Here is a 16529-nt window from a genome sequence, read left to right on the forward strand (position 1 = left end):
AAATTTACGAATTGTGATTTGGACTTTGTTTGAATCCGTTACACTTAATTTTAAAAATATGAAGTTTTTTTATTTTCTACAATAAGTGCATGGTTGTTTCTGAATTTTTAAAAATACTAGCTCTTGGCCATTTTGGCTGAAAGAATTTTGATAAACTCCTCTCTGAATTAGGAATACAATGAACCAAGAAATTTCAAATACTGACACCGAAAAATCCAAGAAAAACAACTTGTGGACCTAAACGATAAGTGTTGCTATTTTATTTTTAAAGGAAGAAAATTTATTTATTGAAATATTAATTAGTATATTCTGAAAGAGAAAAATTATTTTAAAAATTATTTTGACTCGACTGATCTGATTTTCACTCCTATGTATCTTCATGTGCAATGAGAAACTCAAAGTCTTATAGTTATATCACATAAATTCTGAAGTTGGTTGATTAAAATTAAATTTAGTAAAATAATTTTATTTTGAGATTAAAATTATTTTTATAATATTATAATATTTAGGATACAAGATAATGCAATTATGCATGCATCTTATGATAAACAATATAAAAAGCGAAGAAAGATCACACAACTATACTGTAAATTGTTAAAAATAATTTAAATAATAAAAAATATTTTTATTTGCAAATGAAAAAGTTTGAATTTATATTTAAATTTGAATATTCATATTGAAAAAGAATTTAAGATAACGTAAGTTATACGTAAATTCCTTATAATTTATTGGATAATCGAAGATAACGTAAATTACACATCGATGTTGCAGAGATTTGTATAATAAAATAAAAAAATAAAATTAAGTAATCAAATGTTTTGTTATTTTATTTATCAAATTTAGAAATCTGAAAAAGAAAAAATAAAATAAAATATCATTAAGTACATTGATAATGCATGAGACCTAAGGTAATGTTGGTATAAGATCTTAACAATTTAAAATATATAAAGGTAGAGACGCTACACAATACTGTTACAAATCCCTACACTTAACATGGTAATTTATTTTTTATTTTACTTAATGAATTAGTAAATTATTTGTTTGCTAATTAAAGAGAGAAATATAAAAAAATATTTTGGTTAATAAAGTCAGCAATTAATAAAAAAGAATATAATTAATTACTTTTTTAATATTAATATTTTGCATGAGACAAAAGTAATGTAAGTACACATAAGTTTAATTAGTATTTTTTTTATGGTTCATACTCTGGATTGGACTTATCCCTGTAGTAATCGTATTATATGAGTCTTCAAAATGAAAACGTAAAAACTCAATAGAACTCCTCAAATTCGTCAAAGAAAGAGTAGATCCGGTTGAGTTTTTAATAATCATAATTTTTTTAATAATTTTTTTATTTGTATAAATAAATAAATTATACACATACAGATGAGTTAACTAATGAAATGCATGAAAAATATATAAGAACTATAAATTAAGAAAATAGTTAAAAGTGTAATTGAAATCAAATTAGAGAAACTAAAATTGAATTTTATCTATTGTCCTTTTTTAATCATATGATTTAGTGACATATATAGTAAGCAGATCTATTGATATGTAAATGAAAAATCTCACAAGCTTTAGGAGATTAATTAAAGCATTACAGTATCTAACAAATACAAGACTAGATATATCCTCAGTAAACTCAGTTAGTATATGCAAGCACCGACAAATCTTCATTGGCAATATGGTAAACATATTCTTAGGTATCTAAAAGGAACTATGGAGTAGTGTCTTCATATTAAATCTTCTGCAAATTTCAATGTTTTAGGCTTTTCAAATGCAGACTGGATCACAAATGTAGATGAAGAAAATCAACTGCACGACAATGTGTGTTTCTTGGAGAAAGCTTGATAAGTTGGTCTTCAAAGAAATAGATAGTTGTATCTAGATCGAGTATTGAATATAAGTATAGGTTGCTTACGGAGCTTGCAGCTGAAGTGGCATAGATTAGATCTTTGTTACATGCACTTAAAATTACAGTTCCAACAGCACCAGTCTTACACTGTGATAATCTCAATGCTAAAGATTTAACATCAAATCCAATATATCATTCAAGGTCCAGACACATAGAAGTTTAATATTCACTACATTAGAGATCAAGAAGTAATAAAATTATAATAACATGTGTTCCTAGTTCTGATCAAATAGTTGATGACTTGACCAAACTTTGACTTATACTAAGTTCACTTAATTGAAAGACAAACTATAATTAAAGTACCACTAGTTTGAGAGGGGAAGTTAAACAGAATTAATTATCTTATTTAGTGTAACTGTTATTTGTTCAGCTTGTTAGTCATGAGTTAAACCATTATTATATTTCTAACATTTTCTCATTGTATGTAAATTTAAAAGGCTACAATCGGTAAGACAGAGAATGATTTTTTTAAAAAAATTCTTAATACAAATCTTTCCTGCTGGTGCAATGACTAAAGCGCAAAATGGAAATGACTGTTTTGACCCATCAAGAGAAAATGAGAAACAAATGAAACATTGAGTTTCAATTAAGAGACGAAGCATTTTAAAATTTTGCACAACGTGATATTGTCTGGTTAGAGGGTAAAGAGAGAGAATTATGATCCTATAATCTGAGTTTGATTAAATTCATCTCAAGTTAAATTAATTTGTTGACTGATGCAAATCTAACTTAATTATTCGGACAAGTTTATTTTTAATTCAATCCAACTCTATCAACGTCTAATTTATATAGTGTAATGCATTCGAAATTGCGTTAGCTTATTATTGTTTCAAAAGTCAATTTTTAAATCACGTGCTGACTCATTTTTCCCTTAATCTTCGATGTTATATAGTCGACGAGACGCGATCTTGATTTAATTTATCGATACGAAACCATGTGTATTTAGACAGTACTACGAAATAGGCATGTGGCATGTGCATGTGCCATTCCATCTTGCACGGTTTAGAGAGTTGCTTATGAACAGAGTTGATTTATCTAATATATGCTCACCATTTTTTATTTCCCTCGCCGATTTCTTTGCCATTTAAGCTTTCACATTATCGCTTACTACTTCAAATACAGGCTAGACATTTTTTTTTCGCTTATAAAAGCCCCGTTGTGCACTTCAACCAATGCAATAGAAAAAAGACAAATGGCATTGCAAAACCAAGTTGGAAGTTCAATGTCTTCCCATAATCTCTTAAGAATACTTCTAACCCTTCTGTTCATCTCAACCCTTATCCATGCAGCATCCACATCCAGCTCCTCAACCACCACCAATTCCCTCAAAGCCTACAAAATGTTCATAAAAGATGAGTGCAATTCAACCACTTACCCTGATGTTTGCTACAAGTCTCTCTCCCCTTACGCATCAAAAGTAAAAAATAACCCTTTAACACTCACCAAACTGTCCGTTAATGTGGCTCTAAAAGCAGCCAAAAGTGCATATAGCACATTGAAAAAGCTATCCAATTCCACAGGGAAGCTAACACGTGGTGAAACGTCGGTCATTGCAGATTGCAGAGAGAATATCGATGAAACGTTGGATCTACTTAAGCAATCTGTTGATGGCTTGGCTCATTTGAATGGTACCACTACTAGTGATGAGAAATTTCAATGGGATACCATTAAGACATGGATGAGTGCTGCCATAACGGATGAGTCTACATGCACCGATGAGTTTGATGAAATGAAAGTGCGTCCTTCACTTCAGAAGAAGATCAAACCTAGTGTTGCTAATGTTGCTTGGATGAATAGCAATGCCTTGGCTTTTGTCAACAGGCTTTACTACTAATTAAGTGAAGGATACTCTTTCAATGTTTCTTTTATATATGTGACAACTGTACGTAATTTTTCCCTTATAGGGATTTACTTGTGCTTGTGCTCGTTGTTCCGTAGGCTATATATACTAAGGGTATTGTAAATTAAATTGTGCTTACATATTAACTATTTTCACATCTCATGCACTCGCTTAATACGCATTTTGGTGCATGCACTTAAGTAATTACTTAATAAACTAATGGCTGATCTTATTATTCTATAGAAGGAAGCAATTAAACTAATATAAAGCGGGGATAGCCTCATCTGCAATTGGAGGAAACATGTGGTACTAAGTGACTCTTTGAAGTTGTTCGGGTACAGAAGAGAAAATAATAAAAAAAAGAAATTCCCCTGTATACAGTCAACGAGAAAATATTTTAACATGAGTTATACATCATTTTTTCCCCTTAATTTTTTAATCCAACCAGTGAAATTGCTTTAACAAGCCTTCTTTGACTCTTTAGATTTTCTACTCCGTACTTCTTTCTATTCGAATAAAGACATAATGTATAGATTGCAAGAATATCGTAATAAATTAATGGTTGTAGAGCCCAATATATTTTTGCCACAGGATAGACATACTTAAAAAAATAAAGAGCCATTAGATAACATTTTAGTGCATTCATAAGAGTTAATGCATAATATAGGAAGTATTTAAAAGAGACTATTTTATTATTATTATTATAGAGCTTTTTTAGTTTGTCTAAGTAAATTTCATAGGAAAACTTATTGAAGTTTTTTTTAATAAATCATGGCTTTAATCTCTAAAATATGTAATGATGTTCAAATTAGTTTTTTATTTAAAATATTTAAATGTTAGTCTCCAAGATTAAAAGTTGTCAATCATTTTAGTTATTGTTGATCTTCTTGTAAAATAATGATAAAATATGATAATAAAAGATTATTTGTTATGTTACATAATAGGTTGAAGTTCACTGTCAATACAAAATAATATTATTTTATGATCTCTAAAAAAATCATTTTTATCTTTAAGTTGAAATTTTTAAGCTTTTAACATTCTTTTCACTTCTTTTCTTCTTCTTTATATGCTTGTTTATCTTCCTTGGACACTTATTTGTCTCCTTAATCTCCCAAGATCTAGATTTGTTACCAACTAAACCTTTTCCTTCTTCACTACAACACTACATCCACACTTATTTGTCTTTAGCCACAACATCATTTAGAGTGACATGCATTGCTGCTTCTTTGTCTAAGCTTTTGTTGCTTATAGCACTTTTAATTTTTTTGATGGCCATGGACATTGACTCTAGGCGGGAGCTATTCAACAGCAATGATACCAATTGGTCTTTGAACGCAAGCGAAACCAAAAATTTGAGGGAGAGTAAGGGATGAAAAAAGTTGTAGATTTAGAAGATTTTAATGTGACAGATTATTATTTTGTTATTATAACGATAATAACTAAAATAATTAAAAAGTTTTAATTTTAAGGATTACCATTTAAAAATTTGAATGTAAAGGACAAGTTTTAAAGACCCTGCATATTTTAAGGAAAAAATTCATGTGTGTAAATGCTACATGAGATGAAGGAAGACAATGCCGAAGTTTGAAATTGATCTAGCAAGTTATGTGCTGGTGCTCTACATCAAAGAATTCTTTTGGTAATCACATTTGTGGGACAAACTGAAAATTGAATGGATCATGCATCAAGCATATTTGGTGACTCAGCAAAAGACACGCGTGGTTTGTACGTGTGGTGTTAATTCTTTGAATGTATAGCTGTCTAATAATCCAATCCTCTGTCAACCTGCATCGTTCTATTTCTATACTCTCTCCATGTCCCCTGTGATCATCTGCCTATATTTTCATAAATCCTCATAAGAAGTACAAAATTATGTTCATTGGCATAATATATGGCTAATCATGAGAACAATCAATTAAGTAATCAGTTTTAAAGCTTGAACCATTTTCAGTTATCTTTATATTTTTTCATTAATAAGCTTTTCTGACATATCTTGTGTGGATGGTGCTTTAGAATTCAAGCAAATGAAATGTACCCTTTAGATCAACAATGAGTAAAAGGATAGACTGATAATTTATTATTTTTTTTCTCTTGGAAAAATGTACAAAAGAATATTGTGGTGTTTGTAGACACAAACAACAATATAACTTAATTCCAACCAATTGAATATCATCAACTTCATTGAGCGTAGCATATAAGACAGTGATTAAAGGCCCGAAGTGAAAGGCACACCAGTTGCAGGCAACCATGTGCGTCCAGCAAGGAGGGTACCAACGGTGAACTGTGAGGCCTCGGCTGGGCTGGTTATAGAATGAAAACCGGCCCAACGGACCCTGTTTCTTGTGGATGAACCAGGCCCAAAGTTCTTATACTCTCCATAATAGAGCGTGTTGAGAGCAAAAGAAGTATCCCCCCAAGGAGACCAGCCCATTGGGCTCACCAAGCTATCCAAGAACGATTTCATGACCACAACTCTTGAGTAACGTTGCCATGGGCGGCCCAAAAAGGTGTTGAAGTTGGCAACAACGGGCTTGAGATCTGGGGCAGCCCTTATTTGAGAATTGTGGATTGAAATTCCAGTGTTTTGAAATGGGTCATCTCTACCTTGGGCCGTGATCATGTTTGCTTGGCCATTCAAAGGCCTTCTAACGAGAATCACACAGTTTTGAAAAACAACAGCTGCGTTACCAAAGATGAAGTCAACGGTGCCATAGATGTAACATCCTCTGTAAAATTGTCGCTGTGCATGAACCATGAGTGTGTCTTGGTAGCCCTCGATGGCACAACGGTAAAAAACGGAGAGGTCAGAGGCTGATCGAAGTGCCACTGCTTGACCCTTAAGAGAACCGGCCGTGTTTCTGAAGGTAATGTCACGTGCAATGAAGTGAAGACCATCGATTCCTGAAATTTTTCAATTCATCAGATTATTTCTTTCATGGGAAGAAATTTACCACTATTCAACTAATTCTTAGACCTTAGGGAATCAATCTATGCAATATATACCAAAACTTACACGCATCACTGATTCACTATACATTTATGCAATATATACCAAAGGCATCGTTTACTTATATACAAATTCAACGTATTCTTTTTCGTAAAAAAGTTACAAAAGCACAGCATTATTCGTTTACCTCTTTTTAATAGAATCCTTAAATATTCCAATAAGAAAAGCCTCAAATTCAACAAATAAATGACAGAAAAAAGAAAGAATCCTTAAATATTCCAATAAGAAAAGCCTCAAAAACCGGTACCTGCTGTAGCGGAACTGTAGGTGGTAAAGCCATCTTGAACGCTCCTGGCACTTGTTATTATGGTATATCTCATGCCATCACCAACCAACATGATATTGTCGTTGGTCTTGTCAACTTCAATGTTCTCCCTATAAACTCCTCTCTTTACGTGGATAATGAACCTCGTCTTCAACCTTCTTCTCGATGCCGCATTAATAGCAGCTTGAACACTTTTGAAATGGCCAGAACCATCTTTGGCTACCACAAGATGTGCCCTTATTGAAGAAGACTGCAAGAGCTTCCTCTCATGAACAGAAAACCAACTCGGAAACTCACCTTCCCTATCTTCTGTGTAATGAAACGTTTCGTGTTTCAGGAAAGCCCAGTTCACGAATAAGCTATTGCTTATGATCTCCGTCACGTTGCTTCTCTCAGTGCAAGTTGAAGCGATGAAATCTCGAACGCCAAGTTCTAACGCTCCGTTTAGACAGGTTTCGAGGTTTGTGCGAGCAGTGCTAAGCCACGTTTGTGCATCAAACGGGGAACAGCTCCTCTTAACGTGTAGGCCTTGGAGGGTACGATTTAGATGAAACACAGTGTTCTCATACAGCTTCAAACAATCGCGGTATACATGTTTCTGCTTCTTGGTGACGCGTTTTTGCCCGAAATCACGTGCTTGATTTTGCATGACGAGTGCTCTCTCCAAGGCCAAGTGAATTAGATATGCACGGAATTCGGATTTGTGTTTAAGCGTGTGATGGTAGTGGCTTTGTTTCATGTAATATTTGCATGGCTCGGGGTGTGGGGTTTGGTTGCACCACCAATCTATGTTGTTGCTGGAAGATCTTCTTGTTCTTGATGAAGCTATTGAGAAAATTGATGACAATAATAACAGTGTCAACAATATCTTTCCCATGATTGTCATTTTGGTTCTTTTCTTGATTCCGGTGCCCGGCAGTTACATATTTCAATGTTCCATGCACCCTAGTGGCTTAAAGTGGGAGTTTCTTAATCATGTGCTCACCCAATGTTCTCTAAGCTTTGATGTTATAGTAGACGCAACGCCATCTTGATTTCCTTTATCGACACGAAAGCATGTGTATTTAGTCAGTACTAAGAAATAAGCACGTGGCATGTTCCATCCCATCTTGCACGATTTATAGAGTTGATTATGAAATATGAACAGGAATCATCCAGTGCATAATCTGCACACTTTTTATTCCCTTCTTTGATTTCGTTGCCATTTTAGGTTTCACATTAGAGCTTATTGCTTCAAAATCTGATTAGACAATTGCTTAGAGTTTTTATTTTTATTTACTATAGTCATCCAACTCTTTCCGACCTTATTTTTCTCTTTAACTCTCTTCTATCACATTACACGTCATATCTTTTATGTCTCTATTTTCTCTTCCTATCTCTCACTATGTATACATCAATGCAATGTATAACAATCATTTTCCATTATTTGATTACGAAAGCCCCATTCTGCACTTCTATTAATGAAATAAATAGGAGGAGACAAATGACATTAGGCAAGAAATTCGAAGTCTTGCCACAATCCCTTCAGCCTTACGCAGCATCAAAATCCAAAAGAAACCCTGTAACACACCGAAATCTGTGTTTATTTGGCTCTAAAATAAGCCATAAGTGCATATAAGAAGTTGACAAAATCGATGTTTGCTTTAGTCCCCACATTACTCCAACCGTTTTGTGCTGCCCCGTTTGAATACTTTCTTAAGTCTTACAATAGAAAAGGGGTAAAAGGTACTTGGCTTCAAAACAAAGAATAAAAAAAGAAAGAAATTGATCACGGTATAGTTGTACATAGAGAAAAAGCAATAAGTTGCTTAAATGCGAGTAGGACTATTTATTTGGCGTACGGACGAGTTGAGGGAAGGGCGTGTGAAACTTTGCGGCCACATGCGCCTTTTCAGACTTCAGTTACATTTTTTTATTATTTGACAACTTCCAATTAACTATAATACAACTTGGCCATGAATTTAGGATCTCCATTTTCATCACAAGAAAGGTGGTGCAGAGCCTGATAAAATATCACTATGTACATCTCCTATCTCACCCCTTCTAACAAACATCACACTGGCTGCTGCATGTGCAGGTTGCTGCAAGAATCAGTTTTATTGGATGAAGTGTTAGTTTATCAACATTCAACACAGTTTTGTTTGATGTTACGTTTAAGCATGTCTTAAGTAATTCCTTGACTCAATAACAGAAAATGTCAAATAATTTTGTATTTGAGGTGTTGGAAATCATTAATTTCACAGACAATACAAAATCAGCCGCTATGAATGAAAGGACTCTTCTTTTTAATCTCCTGTTCTAGCCGGCAAAGTACCGAACGTAGTAGTTGCATGTAATGTGAAGATAGATTTCGTGAAAAAAATATTTTCCGAAGCTATGTGCTGATGCTGTACGTCAAAGAATCCATATGGTAACCACATTTGTGGTACAAACTGGAAACTGAATGAATCATGCATCAAGCATATCTGGTTCCCTTGTGTGGCAAGTCTTTGGATGTATAGCTGTCTAATAATCCAATCCTCTGTCAACCAGCATCATTCTAACTCTCTCCATGTCATCCAATCTGCCTGCATTTTCATAGATCCTCATAAGAAGTACAAAATTTTGTTCATTGTCAGGCTCTAAATCAAAAAGCTTGCTTGCAGCAATCTCCCCTATAGCTACATCTCCATGCAAAGAGCATGCATACAACAAGGCACCCCACAGAGTTGGACCAGCAACCTCAGAATCCATTCCCTCGACTATGATGCTATAAGCCTTTTTAATCAGTCCAGCTCTTCCATAAAGGTTAACCATACAACCATAATGTTCCATAATTGGTTTTATTTCATATTTTTCACACATCAAAGCAAACAATCTCTCTCCATCCTTCACCAAACCTGAATAGGCACAAGCTGACAACAATGAAACAAATGTTATTTTATCAGGCTCCACACCAGCTTCCTTCATTCGCTCAAAATAAGCAAGGGCTTCCCGGTGTTTGCAATAAGCAGATATTATCGAATTCCACGAAACAACATCCCTCTCTGGCATTAGATTGAATATCCAACATGCCTTATCCAACCTGCCATGATTGGAGTACATCATGATTAAGGAATTAGCAATGGACAAGTTCCATTCAAGTCCCTGCCGGATTACCCATCCATGAATTTGAACCCCAAGATACAGTGATGACACACCTGTAAGAATGGTGGATATGGTAATAGAGTCAGGTTTATACCCGGCCAAATGCATGAAGCGGAAAATGTTCATTGTCTCGACCTCTAGGCCGTGATGAACATAAGCTACAAGCATTGAATTCCATGAAACGGAGTCTCTATGAGGCATCTTGTTGAAGATCTTTCGAGCCTTTACAATGTCACCACACTTAGAATACATGTCAACAAGAGCATTGAGAACAAACCCATCATTGGCAAAGCCAGAACGAACCACATGGCGATGCACCTCTTCCCCCACTTGAACAGACCCAATTCCCGCACAAGCTTTGAGAACACGGGGAAAGGTGAACAGGTCAGGTTCAACACCCTCTTCCACCATCTGGAAGTAGAGAGCAATGGCATCATCATAGAAGCCCACTTGGGCATATCCTGAGATAAGTGAATTCCAGGGAAAAGCAGATGTGTCCCTCTTAGCCATTTGATCAAACAGGTCGTGGGCCTCGTCCATATACCCACACGAGGCATACAACCTCAGAAGCTTCGAGGAGATGCCGACATTTCTATGCAAGAGCGATGATGGGATAAGGCGGTGGACTCGGATACCGTGATGAATGGCTTCCAAGTGGTAGCATGTTTCCAACAAAGAAGCATAGATTTCAGGGTCAATTCTGATGCCCTTCTCGACAGAGGCTTCAAGATCTTTGACCACTTGTTCGAGTGCTTCGAATTTTGTTTGAGTACGAGGTCGGTGACGGATGAGGAGTGGGGTTGATTTGGGTTTTGGGAAAGAAAGAGCGTTTCTTCTTTCTTTGGTTCCCCACCGACTATGTTTCCTACTTTTGTTTTTGTTGGTGCTCTTCTTTCCGGAGCACAAACTCATACGATTTGGAGGGAAGTTTAGCGTGGCTATCATTCTAATTTCTTGGACAGGAACTGAGGCATTTGGATATATATACATTTTTTACTAAGTATTGTTCAATTTAACTAAATATTTATGATTCCCCGTCTTGTATTTTTAACAAATGTTTGTCCGTATGAGCCTGTCAAATTTTGACATTTGCCAATATGATTGAACTAGAGGTAAGGGACTTGAGTAATTAACTTGGAATCATTGATTCAAACCTTAGATGTCATCATTGTACTAAAAAACACCTTAACTACACTTTCGGCTTTTCGAACTCTCTGATTTTATTCATTTTATTTTCAATTGTGCAATTTTAGTTCTTAAATTGTTTTAAATTCAACAATTTAACCTTTTTGTTACATCTTTGTCTAAAATTTAACTGAATATGATGTCAATAACCTTAACACGAGTTAACAAGTTGTATAAATTCTTTATAATTAAATTACTAGTGTAAAGAAAGGTCACATGCAATACACAGAAGTTGTATTTCTGTCTTGTTTACTTCTATTAGAATTTCGATTAGTTGAAAAAAATACATTCTCTCATTTCTTTAGTTTAATTATATTTGAAAAGTATACATATTACTTGTTAGCTCAACTTAAGGTTACTAACATAATTGTATCGTGTTAAACTTCAAATGCAAATGTAACGGAAAGGATCAAAACGACATAATTGAAAATAAGAGGACACAAATTGCATAACTGGAAAGCCAAAAATGAATTTAAGTCTAAACAAAATGTAAAAAATAATCTCGTCATGGGTAAGACTATATTGGGCAACAAGATCTCCAATTCGATGAATGCTTGCTGGCAAGATTGAAAGAAAGGCTTTCCATGCAGCAACGACCTCATCAAGTCGCCGAATGGAAGAATCTAATCTCCCAAGTTTTGCCTGCTCTCCATTCCATGTCGCACCGATGTTGGAAGGTGTGACAAGCTGATAACGAGAAATGGGAAATAAATAAAAGTCTAAAGCAAGCCCAGCACCTCAAAGTGTTCATCTCTCCCATTGTGTCTTATTGGCTTAATGTGTGTTTTAGTTTCACGTTAAAATGATGAGGAATTCATGGACAATAAAAATGAAGGATTCACGTTAAGTATAACGCTACTAATTATAATTTTTATGTTGAATCCAGATTAATAGGGTTTTAAACATGCTTTGAAACACAGTTAGCAAGAGACCAACTTGCTGGCAAAATCTGTGGCGATAATACAAGTCCAACACCTCTAAAAGGTTGGACTGACATAGAATTCAATTTATTGTAAAAGAAATTATAAAACATATACTGAATCGTATATTATATTCAGCGCATGATAAGAAATTCCTTTTCCTTTGTTGTTAGAGACAGTTTTAGGTCCACCTTTAGCCATTCTCTCGGGGGCATTAGCTGTTTATTGCAAGCTGAGCATTATCAGTTGGAAAGTAAAAAGGAAACGAGAGCCATCTCCCGTGAATGTTGGACATGGAAATCTCAATTTGAAATACTTCGGTGGATGAGTTTTAGAGAAATACCAAATTCCAAAGAAAAACAGCCAGGAATTTGGATCAGATCTTGTATAATCATCTGGGAAATAAATCGTGTCCCCACTAAATCCAAACTTCAGCCAACTTTACAATGCTCGCAACCCATTCAAAAAGCTTTCACTTAGCATCGTGCTGCATGGAAGGATGCAAGTCATTAGAGATATTAAATAACACAATATATTATTTTAATCCACATAAAGAGAGGGAGGAAAGCCAGGGCATTGGACATAAAATTCAGAATTACATCTACCCAACAAATTCAGTGTTTCGCAGTTTCATTTTCTCACCCACTTAAAATGTTAAAACTCAATCAACTAGATTCATGGTTAATAAAACACGTGTCAACGGCTGTGGCCATTTATGCACCTAGTAAATGGCATCAAATCCAGTTACCAATTAAGAACTGTCAGTAAGCATGACCACAAAGAGGCAATTGATTGTGTATGGAGCATCGTGCCTCAAGCATTTGTAACTAACGTTATAGAAATAACAAGAAATACATATATACCTCACATGCCTCAAAAACTGGACGAACTTGCTCAAATATTTCATCTACTGTTCCCACTGCATTGATCTGCAGAAATTAACTTGTCATATAATTAAGATATAATTCATGTAGCTTACAGGATTAAACACTAAAGAGGCATAAATTACCTTTACCAGAAGCTGAATTTTATTTAAAATAATTTCATTGCATATATATCACATCTACATATTGAGTACAATGAACATACAATTGAATCCCAAGGCATTTTAACGTCCAAACCACAAAGACTAGCTTGTGAATTTTGCCACTTGGTAGAATTAGTAGCATTACATTTTGAAGGTAAGTAAATAAAAAATCTCTAACCAAGGTAAACAAAAATAATTGCAGCTTTTGGAAGTTGTCAACATTTAATTCTCTAAAGAAGGCCAGTTACCCAAATTAAATTGAAATTGAAACTAAATGTAATTACCCTATAAAGTTTCCCTTTCTTAGCATAATAATCAATCACAGGAAGATTTAGTGCCTCAAATACTTTAAGACGTTTCTTGATTGTATCTATGTTATCATCAATTCGACCCTGCAATAAAACGTGTAGCATATATCATACAGAAGTTTTTATCAGAAGCTGTAATTAAATCTCCAAGAATTCAATGAGAACCTGATTACGGCTCAGCACCCGTTTCACCATCTCTTCTTCAGGGCAATCAAAGAAAAGTACCATATTTGGTTCTGCTTCAATCTACATAATGAAGAGTGCATTTATTTAGCTGAAGAATGAAAGAAAGAATTTACATGAAATTATTCATTTGTTTTAATACCCTCAAAAACAGTTTTCTGCCATGACAATTTGCTTTGTTCATCTATAGATATTGTCATTTGCAAAGGTGTACAATCCAGAGGATATGTGGCAAATTCATATTAAATTAAATACATAGAAAAACAGGTACTAACATAGAAATAACTCAATACTATATTGTTTTTTTCTAACGTGTGCCCAAAGACTCACAATAAGAACCTATGTATGGTAAATTTTTATCAGAAATCACAAAATTAATAGATTAAATGCTATAATTTCCTATAAAAGTCTACTATTTATTGATTTTTTATTGTGTGTCTTTGGGTTCACATTAGAAAAACTAATACTATATTAATTCATCAAAGAAATAAGGCCCAGAGAGGGGGGACATGACTTCCTTCAACTCAAATTTAAGTAAAAAGAGGTTCAAAGTTAAACTTACAATTTGTTCGAAAGCTATGCGGTTCTCCTCGCTTCTAGGGAAACCATCAATAAGAAACTTATTATTGTCACTAGATTCCATCTCTCTTAGAATCAATTTGACAGTCACTTCTGATGGAACAATTCTTCCTTCTCTAATTGTATTCAGAATCATTGAGCTGTTTTGGTGTTTTTATTGTTAAAATCTCACAGATGCACAGAAGAAATAAATAAATAATTAGGATAAGACAACATCACCCAAATTCACTCTCAGAAACCATCTCCCTTCTCAAAAGATCTCCAGCACTCAGATGCTTAAATCCATAGGTTGCAACAATTTTTTCACATTGTGTACCTTTTCCACTACCAGGGCCTCCTAAGAGCGCAAGAACAATTTTAATTTTCACTTATTCAACGCAAATCAAATAAAAATCATGGATAGCATCATTAATAACTTTAGGCACCTTCTTTCCACTAAATACATTTTATCTGTTTATTAAATCATCATTAATATCATTAATAAGCTTATCAGGATAATAGAGAGAAATAATTGAAAAACATCTAAGCATCCCAGATGTCTCAGCTCCAACATTAACTATCCTCGTTTAAACATTTGAAGGTTTTGTTAACCTCAACCTTAAGACTGAGTTTAAGTATCCATAAATAGAAATTTTTTATAAAAAAAGTATACAGTTATTGTATTGAAGTTATAAAAATATAATAAATACTTCTCTTTCTAATAAAATTTTACTATTACTAGTTTCTTATCCTTAGACAAAACCCAACATTTTAATATCCTTCATTTCACAAGAGTAAAATTCAATTACACAATCAACAAGCATAAGCTTAGCTCCTATGGCAGGTTGCGGTCATTCCTTATAATCATATAATGAGGGGCTTATCAATTTCAGCTGTGTACCTTCCAACGTTAAATATGAAGATGACCCATCCATATATTTACCGTTACTTGTGAACATAGAAACACGAGATGTGCAGGAAGAGAGCAGCACGGAACTCGCACTTTCACTTCGAGGCATTCACAAAATTAGTGTTTACCAATTATATTTTCACAATTTTGACGGCATAAGACCTACAGAGTCTTTGGCAACAATATAACAAAAGCATGATCATTACCTAAAACAAAAGTTATAAACGGAGCTGTATGTTTAGGGCAAATTCCATCCTTTCCCTGCATCAAAGGGAACGAAGAAACAAGGAGATCATTAAGTGCCATAGTTGAGACAACAATATTCAAAGCCAGTAACCTCGGGTTATATAAAGAATGAATCGTTGAGACTCGTAAATTGAGATGAGTGAAATGAACAAAGAGAAGAAGTGATCCCAAAGAATACATAAGATTTTCAGCGCAAATCACCAATTTAAAGTTAGAAATACATGGACAAACTCGTGGTTGTATACGTTGCAAATACCAAAAGAGCAGAGAGTGAACGAAGATACCAAAATAAAAAGTGTATCCACCGACTCAGAACGGAACAATAAACATGAAGAGTATAAAAGTTTGAACCCTAGAAGAGATGATAATCTAAGACGCAGTTAGAGAGAGTATATAAGAAGGAGAAGTGTTGATACTACCTGGAAGTGGAAGGAGGATCCCAATCTGGTGGTAAATCTTTGATAAAGCGAAGCGTTAGAAGGTTCCTGGAATGGAGAATGTGAGAAGATCGAAAGATTGAAAGAAAGAGAGGGAGAAAGAAGAAGATGTTACCAGGAAGCGTGTGAAAAGGGATGATTTCAAAGTAGCGGTTGCGCGTCTCAACATTTCTGTTTCGTTCTATCTGAGGGCTTTGGCTTTCTCGAAACAATTTCAGTTGCAATTTCACGTCAAACAAAACAAACGGTGCATTGTAAGCGTGCAGTGTACTGCCACATGCCATATGCCACATGCCCGAGAGGCGTGGGAATAATGGGAAACCCACCTTCGCTCCTTACAATTTAAAAAAAAAATAATTAAAAATAAAATGAAAATTGTTTCGCATTTCCTAATATTTAAATTTTAAATAATCGTATACCCACCTCCGTCGCAGAGAAGTCGTGCATGAAGGACGTGCTTTGTGTTGAAGATGTCAGTGACAGCAGCTCCCTCGCTGGCAGAGCTAATTGATAGGTTTTAGTATTAACACAATTACTTACACCTTCAACTTACCAACAAATGACTCTTTGATCATTGCAAAAAAATATAAACATTGCCAGCC

At 34.5% G+C, this 16529-nt stretch overlaps 4 protein-coding genes across 10 annotated transcripts; 1 reads left to right on the forward strand and 3 right to left on the reverse strand.

Moving 5' to 3' along the window:
* The first annotated feature begins 3107 nt into the window (after positions 1-3107).
* LOC113866083 (pectinesterase inhibitor 4-like) lies at positions 3108-3749 on the forward strand. The gene has a single exon (XM_027500974.1). The coding sequence runs from the start codon at positions 3108-3110 to the stop codon at positions 3747-3749; it is 642 nt and encodes a 213-aa protein (XP_027356775.1).
* A 2212-nt stretch (positions 3750-5961) lies between these two features.
* On the reverse strand, positions 5962-7913 carry LOC113865586 (probable pectinesterase/pectinesterase inhibitor 33). The gene is made up of 2 exons (XM_027500257.1): positions 7010-7913; positions 5962-6656 (listed from the first exon to the last, which is right to left on the reverse strand). Exons 1-2 carry the CDS (start codon positions 7911-7913, stop codon positions 5962-5964), a joined length of 1599 nt encoding a protein of 532 aa, XP_027356058.1.
* Positions 7914-9323: 1410 nt separating this feature from the next.
* Positions 9324-11254, reverse strand: LOC113865552 (pentatricopeptide repeat-containing protein At4g25270, chloroplastic). The gene has a single exon (XM_027500197.1). The coding sequence runs from the start codon at positions 11141-11143 to the stop codon at positions 9533-9535; it is 1611 nt and encodes a 536-aa protein (XP_027355998.1). The 5' UTR covers positions 11144-11254; the 3' UTR covers positions 9324-9532.
* Positions 11255-11765: 511 nt separating this feature from the next.
* LOC113865019 (UMP-CMP kinase) lies at positions 11766-16450 on the reverse strand. 7 transcript variants are annotated; one of them, XR_003504951.1, is made up of 10 exons: positions 16043-16450; positions 15910-15975; positions 15451-15505; positions 14575-14692; positions 14339-14495; positions 13759-13839; positions 13570-13677; positions 13131-13187; positions 12602-12745; positions 11797-12025 (listed from the first exon to the last, which is right to left on the reverse strand). XR_003504951.1 is itself a non-coding variant. In XM_027499331.1 (9 exons), the coding sequence occupies exons 1-9, from the start codon at positions 16094-16096 to the stop codon at positions 12731-12733; spliced, it is 720 nt and encodes a 239-aa protein (XP_027355132.1). In that variant the 5' UTR covers positions 16097-16450; the 3' UTR covers positions 11766-12730. The 7 variants fall into 7 exon arrangements, 3 of the variants coding, with proteins under 3 accessions (XP_027355132.1, XP_027355130.1, XP_027355133.1); XR_003504950.1 differs by having other exon boundaries at positions 13122-13187; XM_027499331.1 differs by having other exon boundaries at positions 11766-12745; positions 13122-13187.
* Between the last annotated feature and the right edge of the window lie 79 nt (positions 16451-16529).

This window comes from Abrus precatorius, unplaced genomic scaffold (assembly GCF_003935025.1).
Source record: "Abrus precatorius isolate BTA unplaced genomic scaffold, Abrus_2018 Scaffold4, whole genome shotgun sequence".
Taxonomy (NCBI): domain Eukaryota; kingdom Viridiplantae; phylum Streptophyta; class Magnoliopsida; order Fabales; family Fabaceae; genus Abrus; species Abrus precatorius.

What these genes read in the sequence shown, in the direction of transcription:
- LOC113866083 (XM_027500974.1), top strand. Translation starts at nt 3,108, where the DNA reads ATGGCATTGCAAAACCAAGTTGGAAGTTCAATGTCTTCCCATAATCTC.
- LOC113865586 (XM_027500257.1), bottom strand. Translation starts at nt 7,913, where the DNA reads ATGACAATCATGGGAAAGATATTGTTGACACTGTTATTATTGTCATCA. An exon ending in CTACAGTTCCGCTACAGCAG is followed by an intron (nt 6,657 to 7,009) that starts GTACCGGTTTTT and finishes GAAAAATTTCAG; the next exon opens with GAATCGATGGTCTTCACTTC.
- LOC113865019 (XM_027499329.1), bottom strand. Translation starts at nt 16,096, where the DNA reads ATGTTGAGACGCGCAACCGCTACTTTGAAATCATCCCTTTTCACACGC. An exon ending in CCCTTTTCACACGCTTCCTG is followed by an intron (nt 15,976 to 16,042) that starts GTAACATCTTCT and finishes TCTCCATTCCAG; the next exon opens with GAACCTTCTAACGCTTCGCT. An exon ending in GTTTCTGAGAGTGAATTTGG is followed by an intron (nt 14,496 to 14,574) that starts GTGATGTTGTCT and finishes ACACCAAAACAG; the next exon opens with CTCAATGATTCTGAATACAA.
- LOC113865552 (XM_027500197.1), bottom strand. Translation starts at nt 11,143, where the DNA reads ATGTATATATATCCAAATGCCTCAGTTCCTGTCCAAGAAATTAGAATG.